Source organism: Rhineura floridana, chromosome 5, assembly GCF_030035675.1.
Source record: "Rhineura floridana isolate rRhiFlo1 chromosome 5, rRhiFlo1.hap2, whole genome shotgun sequence".
NCBI lineage: Eukaryota > Metazoa > Chordata > Lepidosauria > Squamata > Rhineuridae > Rhineura > Rhineura floridana.
Genome location: NC_084484.1, coordinates 126,131,734 through 126,143,851, shown reverse-complemented (window position 1 = coordinate 126,143,851; position 12,118 = coordinate 126,131,734). Strand labels below are relative to the sequence as shown.

The following is a 12,118-nucleotide window of genomic DNA, read 5'->3' as shown; positions in this document are numbered from 1 at the left end:
TGGCAGTGGCTCTCCAGAATTTCAGACAGGATTCTCTCCTAGTTCTTCCTGGAGATGCTGGGGATTGAACCTGGGACCTTCTGCATGCAAGGCAGATGCTCTGCTGCTGAGCTGCGGCCCTTCCCCTAGTTTCCCCCCACCCCAGCATGGACCACCCAGGAAGCTGGGCAGGTGGTGCCTCAGGGATGTAGGATAATATGCCTGTATGTAGAATCACAGAGTAGTAGGGGGCTTTATACTCCACCTAGTCCAACCCCTTGCTCGTGGCAGGACATCCAGGGGGTAGATAGCCGTCAAGCCTCTGCTTCAAGACCTCCATTGAGGGAGACCCCTCTTGGTTATTGATCAGAGCCTTCTTAGTAACTGATTTTGTTGTCAAACTGTTTTTGTGTGCAAATTGGATGATGGGGGACGGGGTGTGTGGAACTAGCCACTCATCATCGCTTATCATCCAATTTACACTCATAAAAATGTAATTGCATTAGGTATTACTTGGGTGTGGTGCCAATAAAGACAACGTTCAGTGGACCTTGTCCTCCTGGAGTCACTTCCTTCCATAATTCTGAATGCATTTTAAATCAATGAACTCAGCCTCATGGAAGCAGGAAAACGATCTCTGAGAACAGAAGAAATCAGAGATGCTCTGTCCAGATCTTTTCTTTTCCCACGTCGTGTTTTACTCTGTATGTTCACATAACATCTCTTGCATATAGAGTGTGGTGTAGAACCTGAAACACTACAATTTTGAGCCTTTTAAAATAAAAGCATCACACCCACTGCCTGGGAAAACCTTGAAAATGGATGTAAATTCTTCTATTGAAAGGTGTGGCATCAACAAGGCCCAGGGAAAGAGCCTGCCGGTGCTGGCATGGTTACTCATCTCACAGTCCTGTGAACCCTTGAAAGAAAAACATTTAAATAGTCAAACAGGGCAGTCCCTACCTTTAGGTAGAGTGAGGTGGCTGCCTTTGGTGGAAGATGCTCAGGGCATGGAGTGGAAACAAAGTGATGGAGGACAGAACTGTGTGTTCCATGTGGTCAGCCATTAGGTGAGGTGCTGCCCCATCAACAGTGTTGAAATAAGATTGAAATGCCAGCCTGGCAGGCTTCTGTATGTGAAATGGGAGAGGGGTACAATCTTGCCCTTTGTCTCAGGGAGCAATGGGCTGGCCCTATTCTCAGAACCTCATGGAGCTCCATTGATGTGGCTGTGATTTTTGGCATTGCCATGTCACAAAAACAACATTTGATTCAAAAGCAGGGGCTCTGATTCAGTGGTGGAGCACATAGTTTGCATGCAGAAGGTTCTTGGTCCAGCTTCCAGCATCTTCAGATCAGGTGATTGGGGGGGGGAATCATAGAGTTAGAAGGAGGCCATTGAGTCCAACCCCCTGCTCAACACAGGAATCAAAATTAAACCATACCTGACAGATGGCTGTCCAGCTGCCTTTTGAGTGGTTCCAATGTTGGAGAGCCCCCATCCCAGTAATTGTTTGCATTGTCGTACCACTCTAACAGTTGGGAAGTTTTTCCTGATGTTCACTTGAAATCTGGTTTCCTCTAACTTGAGCCCATTATTCCATGTCCTACACTCTGGGACGATTGAGAAGAGATCCTGGCCCTCCTCTGTGTGGGAACCTTTCAAGTACTTGAAGAGTGCTACCATGTCTCCACTCAGTCTTCTCTTCTCAAGGCTAAACAAGCCTCACTGCTGGAGATCCTGTAGAGCTGCTACTAGTCTAAGTAGATATTCCTGAACTAGATGACAGATGGTCTGGCATAGTAAGAGGCAGCTTTTTATGTTCATATTTGTATCATGGTTATTGGGGATGGGGAAAAATTTGATTCTGTTCATATTTAAAGGCAAATTTACCTATTTTGTACTTTCTGAAACAGTACATGAACTGAAATACAGCAATGTCTCAAAATTTGCACTTCTCTGAATTTTACATTGTGCTTCTCCAGTCAAGTAATGTGTACAACAATGCACACAGTAGATAAAGTGTGCAAATATTAGTGAAAATAACATTCAAAAATGCATTATATTAGGGGAAATTGCCTTGCAAAAATGTGTATATTAGGACATATTTACATTAAAATGCTGATTAATTTTCAGGAAGACTTTTAAAAAATGGCAAATTGACATGGAAATGTGGAGAACTGAACTTGAGACAGGAAAATGAGAGACTGGGAGAAAGCAAGATTCACCTGTCCCTAGGGTTAGTGAAGCACAAAGAGAATGCAGCCTTTGGACTGGAAAAAGGTTTCCCCACCCTCTCCTAGAGTAGACAAGACAGTGAGATACCTGCAGATATAATGCAGACTTCCATGGTACTTTGTAGAGTGTCCTGTCTAACTGATGCATGCTGGCTTTCCAATCAAAGTGGCTAAGATCAAAATGGACTTTCTGTCCTTTTTCGTTTTAGTTGTGGCAGTTGTTCATGCCCTCTCCGTGGACACACCTCAGAAGATAGTGCAAGTGCGAAGAGGAAATAATATCACCCTACCATGCACGTACCGAAGCTCTGTTGTTAAACCAGATGTGGGGGACATTGTCTCCTGGATGAAAATCTCAACTGAGGTGGGCAGTCATGGTGCATGATATATGATATGCATGAGTGTCTGTGGGAAAATAGGACTCAGTGAAGAAACAGGTGTTTCAAGGCACCAGAGGAGCCTCTCTGGCCTCTGTTACAGAGCAGACATCAAGGGTTCATTTGGTCTTGGCTGCAAGAGGGGGGCAGATGGTCATCTAAAATCTTAGTTCCAAATCTTTAGACTTGTGACACATAACATCATATTATCGCTTTGGCTCTGATCCAATACTAGAGGCAACCAGTCATGCATAGCAACTGGTGGCTCCAGATGGGGATACACATCATCAAGGGCATAAAAAGATGCCTCCCGTATGGTCTGGATGAGCAGGAGGGTTCATATGGTGATTACTCAAATGCAAGTCCATCTGTGTTCAATGAGACTTACAAGTAAATGTGCATAAAGATAGAGTCCTGCAGCCCATTCTGTTCATGATGATGCGGACGTAAGTCTCACTGAGTAAAAGTGGGGCTTACTCCAAAGGTGTGCACTGGAGGCATTGTCTCCTAATATTTAAGACAACAGAAGAAAAGGTGGTGCTGATTGGAGGCAATACATCAGTAGCAGCACTTTGACTTGGATCCTAAAACTTTAGGCTCACAGAAGAAGAGTTTCCCATCCTCTCTTTCCCCACACAGCCAACTGTGCCCTCCCAAAAGCCTCTCCGGAGGGTTAGGAGACCATCCTGAACAATGTGGTTGGGGTGCCTGGGGCTTTGGAAGGAAGGAGGGGAATTTTTCCTTCTGTGAACTTTCTTGTTAACTTTCCATAGAATCCAGTCCATTATTTTCCTTTTGGGACCCTTGTCTTTCCTGACAGTCCATGGGTGGGGAACCGGTGGCTCTCTAGATGTGGGTAGACTACAACTCCCACCATGCGTTACCATTGGCCATACTGCCTGGAATTGGTGGGAGCTGAAGTCCAGCAATAGCTGGAAGACCGGTCTCTGTTTTCTTTTCCTAAACACTGATGGGGCCCTTGAGAGAACAGATAACCAAAGGCTTCTATGCCTGCTGTGGAATTTATTTGTTTCTTGCCCATGGTCCAAGTTTAGCATAGTGCACTACCCTCAGAACAACCTGTGACAAATTAGGGAGGCCACATTTGCAAACCGCAGAAATTGTCATGGACACCATAAACACACCCCAGCTGGCTTCTGCTGTAGCCAAGAGAAGGCTTCTTTAAAGTAATTGCATCATGGGTAGGAGGGTGTTTTCAGCAGGGGCTACAGCGGGAAAGGGGAGAGTTAACTCTCCCCTTCCCTAGCTGTAATTTCTCTCCCCAAAAAGTCACCTTTCACACCACAATTAGATTTGATAAAGACCTTCTGCTGGCTAAGATAGGAGGCTTCTTTCAAGCGTAATTTCAGTGGGTGACAGGACCTGTGAACACCATCAAAGGTGACTGTGTATGCATGTGCAACCATGGGTGTTACATTGGTGACCCATGGGTTAAAGTGTGTGTGTGTGAGGGAAGCAAAATATATACAATTGAGGGAAAATGGTGGATGGAAGATGAAAAATGTTCATAAGATGCAACATATCTTGCCACAAGTGATCAAAAACATAGAATCATAGAATCATAGAGTTGGAAGGGGCCTTGTAGGCCATCGAGTCCAACCCCCTGCTCACAGCAGGAAATCCACAGCTAGAGCATCTCCCGCAGATAGCTGTCCAGCCTCTGCTTGAGGACATCCAGCGAAGGGGATCCCACCACCTCCCTAGGCAGTCGGTTCCATTGCCGAACCGCCCTTACTGTCAAGAAGTTCCTTCTAATATCCAATCTGAATCTACGCTCCTGCAACTTAAAACCATTAGACCTAGTCCTACCCTCTGGGGCAGCAGAGAACAAATCTGTACCCTCCTCTATGTGACAGCCCTTCAGGTACTTAAAGAGTGCAATCATATCACCCCTCAGCCTTCTCTTCACCAGACTGAACATGCCAAGTTCCTTCAACCTTTCCTCATAAGACTTGTTCTCCATACCGGCTATCATCCTCGTCGCCCTCTTCTGAACCCGCTCTAACTTGTCTATATCTTTCTTAAAATGAGGCGCCCAGAACTGAACGCAGTATTCCAGATGAGGCCTGACCAATGCAGAATATAGTGGGACTATTACTTCCCTTGACCTGGAAACTATGGCTCTGTTTATGCAGCCCAAAACCGCGTTTGCCTTTTTTGCCGCAGCATCACACTGCTGGCTCATGTTCAACTTGCGATCCACTACAATTCCAAGGTCCTTCTCACACGCACTACTGCTAAGCCGGGTATTTCCCATCCTGTACCCGTGCATTTTGTTTTTGTGGCCTAAATGCAGAATCCTGCATTTGTCTTTATTGAATGCCATTTTATTAATTTCAGCCCAATTTTCTAGTCTATCCAGGTCCCTTTGGATTTTATTCCTGTCTTCCATTGTGTTAGCTATCCCTCCCAGTTTCGTATCATCCGCAAACTTCATAAGGCTTCCCTCCACCCCATCATCTAAGTCATTGATAAAAATGTTGAAGAGTATCGGCCCCAGGACAGAACCCTGTGGCACTCCACTCGAGACCTCCTTCCAGTCCGAAGCAGAGCCACCGACGACCACTCTTTGAGTACGGTTTTCCAACCAGTTGTGAATCCACCTGACAGTATTTCCATGTAGTCCACATTTGACTAGTTTGCTAATCAAAAGGTCATGGGGGACTTTGTCAAATGCCTTGCTGAAATCTAGATAGATGACATCTACAGCATTTCCACCATCTACTAAGCTAGTGACCCGATCAAAAATGCAGGACAGTTGATGGTAAATTCATCCTCTTGATTTTGATGGTAAATTTCAATGGTGAATTTGCCTTGATTTAAAAACCTCATAAATGTATTCAAAGCTGCATTTGTCTTACATGCACACCAGTCAGGAAGAAAGAACCTTAAAAGCACTTTAAGTGACGTGTGAAATCTGTAAGTCTTGAGAATTGAGTGAAGGTGAACGCTTCTGTGGAATGAGAGGTTGTGAGAAAGAGGCCCAAGAGGAAGAAGTTCTAATCTATGTAGATATTAAACTTTGAGGAGACAGTTATCAAAGGTGCTGCTTGGATTCTGATAGAATTGACAGGACCATCAGCTTTTACAAATTTCAGTAATGAGATAGAATATCAATTGAGGACACAAGGAAAGGTTAGGTTTTAAAAATATATATATTTTATGCTTAGGAATACTGTAGTGACAAGCCAAACATTTGTGCCACAATAATTAATTCTTTTAAGATTGATATTCATCTCTCATTTCTAGATAGAAATTATTAACAAGTACCTTACTGATGGTGGAGTATATCAAGGAAAAGGTTATGAAGATCGGGTGAGCTTCTCTGGCAATACAGACAATGGTGACATCAGCATCATCCTCAGCCAGGTGACCATGGATGACAATGGCACCTATGAATGCTCTGTCCGCATTCGTGAGGATCCCCCCTTGACACATGCAACAATGGAACTTTTGGTCCTTGGTAAGGCATTCTACCCTTTGTATCCATACCAGCCTCATACCAGTAACCTATTACAGTACTGCCTGCAATTATCAAGAAGTACTCTGATCCCTAAAACTGTGCTCCATTACAACATGAGACAGCCATAAACAGTTGTTCTAGAGGATGAAATTATCACATACCGCTTGCACCATAGATTATCTTAGGTAATGGAGAGAAAGAATGGTGATGATAGCTATCTAGCCAAGTTTATATCCAGTTGGGATACGAAGAGATGAGGAAGGCAGGAAGCTGCCTTATAGCAGATCAAACTACCCTAGTGTTCTGAGAGCAGGCATCTAATTTCATCTTTCCAGTCACCTGTTACTGTTCCTTTAATTGGAACTGTAGAGGAATGAACTTGGGGCCTTCTGCATGCAAAGTATGTGAATTGCTGCTGAACTGTGGGCCCTCCCCCAGAGCTTGGAAAAGTTACTTTTTTTGAACTACAACTCCCATCAGCCCCAGCCAGCATGGCCACTGGATTGGGCTGATGGGAGTTGTAGTTCAAAAAAGTAACTTTTCCAAGCTCTGCTCCCCACATTACTATATATACATAAGGGAAGCATAGGTCACTGCTGTTTGTAAAGACATGCGTTAATGCATCCTAGTGATGGGAACTAAAGGAAGAACATGTGTAAGGATCTCTCCCATTACTACAGCTTCCATCCTTACATTGCTGAATCTGCTCAAATTATTCTTTCTTTCAATCTAGTGAGTCCATCCAAGCCAGAGTGCAAAATTATAGGGACCACAGAATATGGACAAAATATTAACTTGACTTGCAATTCTATCGAAGGATTCCCCAAACCTGAATATTCCTGGCAAAACTATGATGCACAAAATAAGCTCCGGACACCCATAGGAACAGTCACACCAGGTATGCAAAACTCAGTGAGATGTTACTACCTCAACAATTTTGTGATTATGGGTAGGGGGAGGTATAGTTTGGGTGGAGAGGCTGATTACAGTCTCAGGTGGAGTTCTAGGTGGTTGTTCTCCATTTCTTTTCCTGGCACCTCCTTTCCCCCAGAAGCATCTGGCTCTATATCTGCAAACTGGGCTCATTCTGGGAGGAAGGGCAGGATATAAATTTAATAATAAATAAAATATCTGCTCAGCCCTCTGGTTTGGTGGTGGTATTAATGTCAGCTTGGTTCGAAATAAGACTAAGCTCACTCATGAGTTGATCATGCGTGAAGGGGCTGACCTGGCATGCATCATGAAGACCTGGATGGGTGAGCTGGGTGGGTCTGACATTAGACAGTTGTGCCTGTTTGGGTACTTGGTGCAGCACCAGGCCAAACCAGAGTGCTGGGATGTATGTGCAACACCATTCTCCATAGGAGTTCCATCTTCTTTACCAGAAAACCTCTGGTGCAGCTTAGAGGGTTGGTGTTGGGCCAGAGAGATGCTGCTGGTGTACCTACAACCTTGCTACCCAGTGGCTTCCCTAACAAAGCTGGTCTCTAGCATGGTATTGGAGAACCCCAGGACAATAGTTCTGGATGATTTTAACATCCACGTGGAAGCATCTGTTGGCTGGTTCAGGACTTCATGGCCTCCATGGTGACTATGGCTCTATCTCAAATAGTCATCATCCCAGTACACTGAGCAGGGCACACCCTTGACATAGACTTTGCCTCAAGTGATGGAAGGGGTGGTCTGAAAGTGTGTGTGTGTGGCTGCAGTGCACCCCACTGTCATAGTCGGATCGCAATCTGGTAAAATATGGCTTGGTGGCAACATTTCCCTCTGTAAGGGTGGTGGGCCTATTCAGGTGATACACTCCCAGATACTGATGGAACTTGATGGATTCCTGAATGCTCGGGGGTAGGTGTTCTTCACATTGAGTCCCCAGATCTTTGTGGACTACAGTTCCTGTCAGCTCTGACCATTGGCTAAGCTGGTTGGAGATAATGGGAGTTATAGTTCAACTACATCTGAAGGTCCAAAGTTGAAGAGCACCACTCTGGGGGATTTTCCAGCAAAGAAAGCGGATGATCCTGTCAAAGCCCTGATCTCACTGTGGAACAGCAAGATGAAACAGGCTGTTGACAAGATTGCTTCTTATCCAATCTTGTAGAACCTTACTGGCTCCCTTGTATTTTGGGGAGCTATGGGCTGTGAAGCAAGCCGGACAACTGCTAGAGCGCAAATCTTGCTCTAAGGTCAGCTGAACACTGATTAGTGCACATAATCATGTGGTAGTACAGGTAACAAAAAGGTGTACTTTGCAGCTCTGTTACATCATCAAATGGGCTTTTGGAGCTATTTCAGATGGGCAGGAGGCTGCTTACTCCCACAGTGGAGGGAAGGACCCCCGGAGCTCTTGAAGATCCACTGTGACCAACTGGCTGAACATTTTGAGGATCAAATAGTTCAGCATAGGAGAGACATTAATTCCACAGTTGATGTAGTCCTGGCAGAAGTGTCCAATGTCACCAGCCTGTGATGTGTTGTGGGATTACTTCCTGTTTATGCAAACTGATGATGTGGATAAGATGCTTGCAGCTTTATACCAGACCATGTGCTCTGTTGATCCCTGTTTCCAGGGCTGGCGCCAGACATGCCCGAGCCCTTGGGCACCAGCCTGCCCCAGGCCAGTAGTGCCATAGCCCAAACCCGCCATACAAGTGGCGCAGGGCTAATAAACCCACCCACACATCCCACTTATCTTTATCATCCCCGTAAATGACATGTGCGCATCAACTAAGGTGGTGTTGAGGCATCAGACCCTTAGGGAAGCCTCCACCGCTATCTTGGTTGATGGCAGGCATGCACGTTGCATTCACAGGGATGAGAGAGGTAGGTGGGGCATGCATGCACACTTAGGGAAGCCCACACTGTGTATGGAGGAGAAGTGCCTGGGAGCTCCCTCTGCTGTGGATTGCAGAACAGGAGCTCTACCTCTGGGCTGCAGGGGCCCTTGGCCAGGGCCCGACCTGGCTGCCCCCTGGTTTCAGCCCTGCCTGTTCCTATTGACTTATTAAATGTAGCAGAGATGGTTTGACTGGTTGGGTCAGGAGCGTGGTTAATTTGTTTTAGGGGGTGGTCCCTGCTACCCTGGAAGAGGTGGTGGTATAGCCTCTCCTAAAGACGCCATTAGAGCTATTGGTTTGCAGTAACTACAGAGTAGTCACAAACACACACCCCTTTTTAGCAAAAGTGGAGACGGTCATGATAGGGCACCTACAGGCATTCTTGGATGTTACAGATTAACTAGATCCATTCTAGTCTGGGCTCAGACCTGATCACGGGACCGAATCAGCCGTGGTTGGCCTGTTGGATGACTGTTATCAATAATGGGATAAGGGGAGTGTGACCTTGCTTTCTTCTCAATCTGTGACTTTTGATACTAATGACTGTGGTATCCTCCTGGACCAGCACCATGGGATGGTTAATGAAGGATGCAGTATTACGGTGGTTCCAGTCCTACCTATGAGGCTGAGAATATCATTGGGAGAGTGTTTTTCAGCCCCCTGGCAGTTATTCTGTGGAGTACCACATTTATCCCCAGCGCTGTTTAACAGCTATATGAAGCCAATGGGAGTGGTTATTGGGAGATTTGGGGAACTGTGCCATCAGCATGCTCCATTTCTCAACGACATGTGAATCAGGAGAGACCATGCAGGTCCTAGAATGGCACCTGGATGCAGTGATGGGCTGGATGAGAGAAAATAACTTACTGAATTCTGGCAAGACAGAGGCTCTATGGGTGACTGGTTCTCACAGCTGAGAAACTGGCCAATTGCCTGCTCTGGATGGGGTTGCACTCCCTATGACGGAGCAGATAGACTCTAGGGATGTTCCTAGACCCAGCTTTGTCACTGAAGGCCCAGTGGTCTCAGTAGTCTAGGAGTGCCTTTTACCATCTTCAGCTGATATTTATTTATTTAAAATAGGGGTTCCTAAACTGTGGTTTGAAAGCTGTGGTTTCAGGTGGTCTGTGGCATATCTGTGAAAATATGATTAAAAATAATACAGCATCTATCACAGTGCATTACAATTACTAGAAAAGGCAAAAAAATCAGTAAGTGGGCCACTGAGACCGTCAGCAATTTTCAAGTGGTCCATGTGGGGAAAAAACCAATGATTTAGAGGCTTTATAAACCACTTAACCTAAAACCTCTCTAAGTGGTGTACAACTAAAACTGTAGATAAAACACTGTTAAAATCCATAAAACAATTAGAGTGTTTTAATTAAATTAAAATGTGACAGCTATGGCCATTCATGGACTGGAATAACTTGACCACAGTAGTCCAGGCATTGGTAACTTCAAGACTGGATTACTGCAACACAGTCTATGTGGGGCTTCTCTTGTGGTTGATTTGGAAACTGCAATGCAGAATGCTGTATGATTGCCAACGGGAGTGAGATCCTATCAGCATGTTACACTTGGGCTCAAAGATCTGCACTGGCTGCCGATTTGTTATTAGGTCAAATTCCAGCTTTTATTAGGATATAAAGTTCTTAACAGTTTCAACTAGCTTACTTGAGGGATCACCTTGCCCCATGTATACTTGTTCAAGTGCTCCAATCTGTGGAAGTTACACTTTCACAAGTGCCATATAATGTTTGTTGTGCATTTATGAGTTGATATTTTAATGTGACGGCACCTATGTTTTGGAACTCCCTGCCTATTGATTTTAGGCAGGTACCCTTGCTACATTGTGCTAGACTTCTGCTGAAAACTTTTGTATATATCAGCAAGCCTGCTCAGATGAATTTAGTTGTATTTGTTTTTTAAAGTTTTGCTGATTTTCCCCCTGGGTTTTATTTATAGATTAAGTAGTCTATACATATTTCTCAAATTAAAAAGAAATCTCCTGCTAGTCTTTGTGAGTGCAAATTGCACCCCCCCCAAGACCAGTTCCAGAATATTCTGGCATAAAAAGGAAGACAATGCAGGACAATTTATCTTTCCCTCTGCCACAAAAGAAACTTGTTATGCAAACATATCGTAAAATCTGGCTGGAATACACTTCCTTTTGATTATCTGAACATGCCCTGAAAATAACTCTGTAAAAGAAAATGTGTGCAACCCATGCTTGTTGTTCACCAGCTTGACCTATGGGTGGTGGTACTGCACCAGAAAATACACTCCCTTTCAGGTGCCTTGCTGACGTAATACCCATAGCTGAGAGATAATGGTTAGTTTATTCTTTTTCTTTTATGTTACTTCAGAAGAAAGTATATGTTCTAGTCCCTGTTCTTATATATTAAATTGTCAAGCAATCTATAAAGAAAAATCAAATCAGGAAAATGTAACTTAAAGAATGGGGTCAGGGTATTGCAATAATTGGAACCCATAGTGGAGGCAGGGGAGGAGAAGGCTGGCATATTCTTGCATGCTTCTATATCTGTATGTTAGGTTGCATGTGAGTTGAATGGAAAATGTGAACAATTGCTGATAAATTGTGCACACTTACATGAAAGCACAGATGATGTGAGCAAACAAGGGGTTTCATGTTGTTCAGGCAACTAATTTCCACATGGTATGAAATGTAAATTCATCTAAGCAATTTTATACAGTGCCTGGTTAATATATACATTTTCACAAAGTACAGGATTCCCTATTTGTGCTATTTTATCAATATGTTCAGAAATTATGTCATTTTAATGTGCATAATTGCATACCTATATACACTTTCCCCATTCAATTTTGTACAATATGGCAAACAGATACATTCTGAAGAGCATTACGTGTGTCCCCCCCATTCTGTCATATGTGTAGCTTGCCCCATTTTCACTGGAAGTCCTCCTCGCCTAGAAGGCGCAGGGGGAGCCTGCATGAGTACAGGAGATTTCCACACTTCAGATGTTTGCTCTCCAATTGACTGAAGAGGGAGAGTATGCAGAGCTACTGTGCTTGTCCTCCCTCTTGCATGCTAATTTAACAACACAGGAAGAGGGCTATAGTACTGACTAATGGCTCAGGGAGCTTTCTGGTGGAGTGTGGCTATGAACTCAGGTTTCATAGGTCACATTCCAACACTCTATCCATTCTCAGGCAGGCAT

General features: G+C 44.4%; 1 protein-coding gene across 1 annotated transcript in view; it reads left to right on the top strand.

Annotated features, from left to right (window-relative positions):
• Positions 1-797: 797 nt before the first annotated feature.
• Positions 798-12,118, top strand: part of GPA33 (glycoprotein A33) — a 29,131-nt gene continuing 17,810 nt past the window's right edge. Inside the window, exons 1-4 of the mRNA XM_061629715.1 lie at positions 798-948; positions 2,427-2,581; positions 5,865-6,078; positions 6,812-6,976. Coding sequence (XP_061485699.1) covers positions 798-948; positions 2,427-2,581; positions 5,865-6,078; positions 6,812-6,976 — 685 coding nt within the window. The remainder of the gene's footprint in view (positions 949-2,426; positions 2,582-5,864; positions 6,079-6,811; positions 6,977-12,118) is intronic.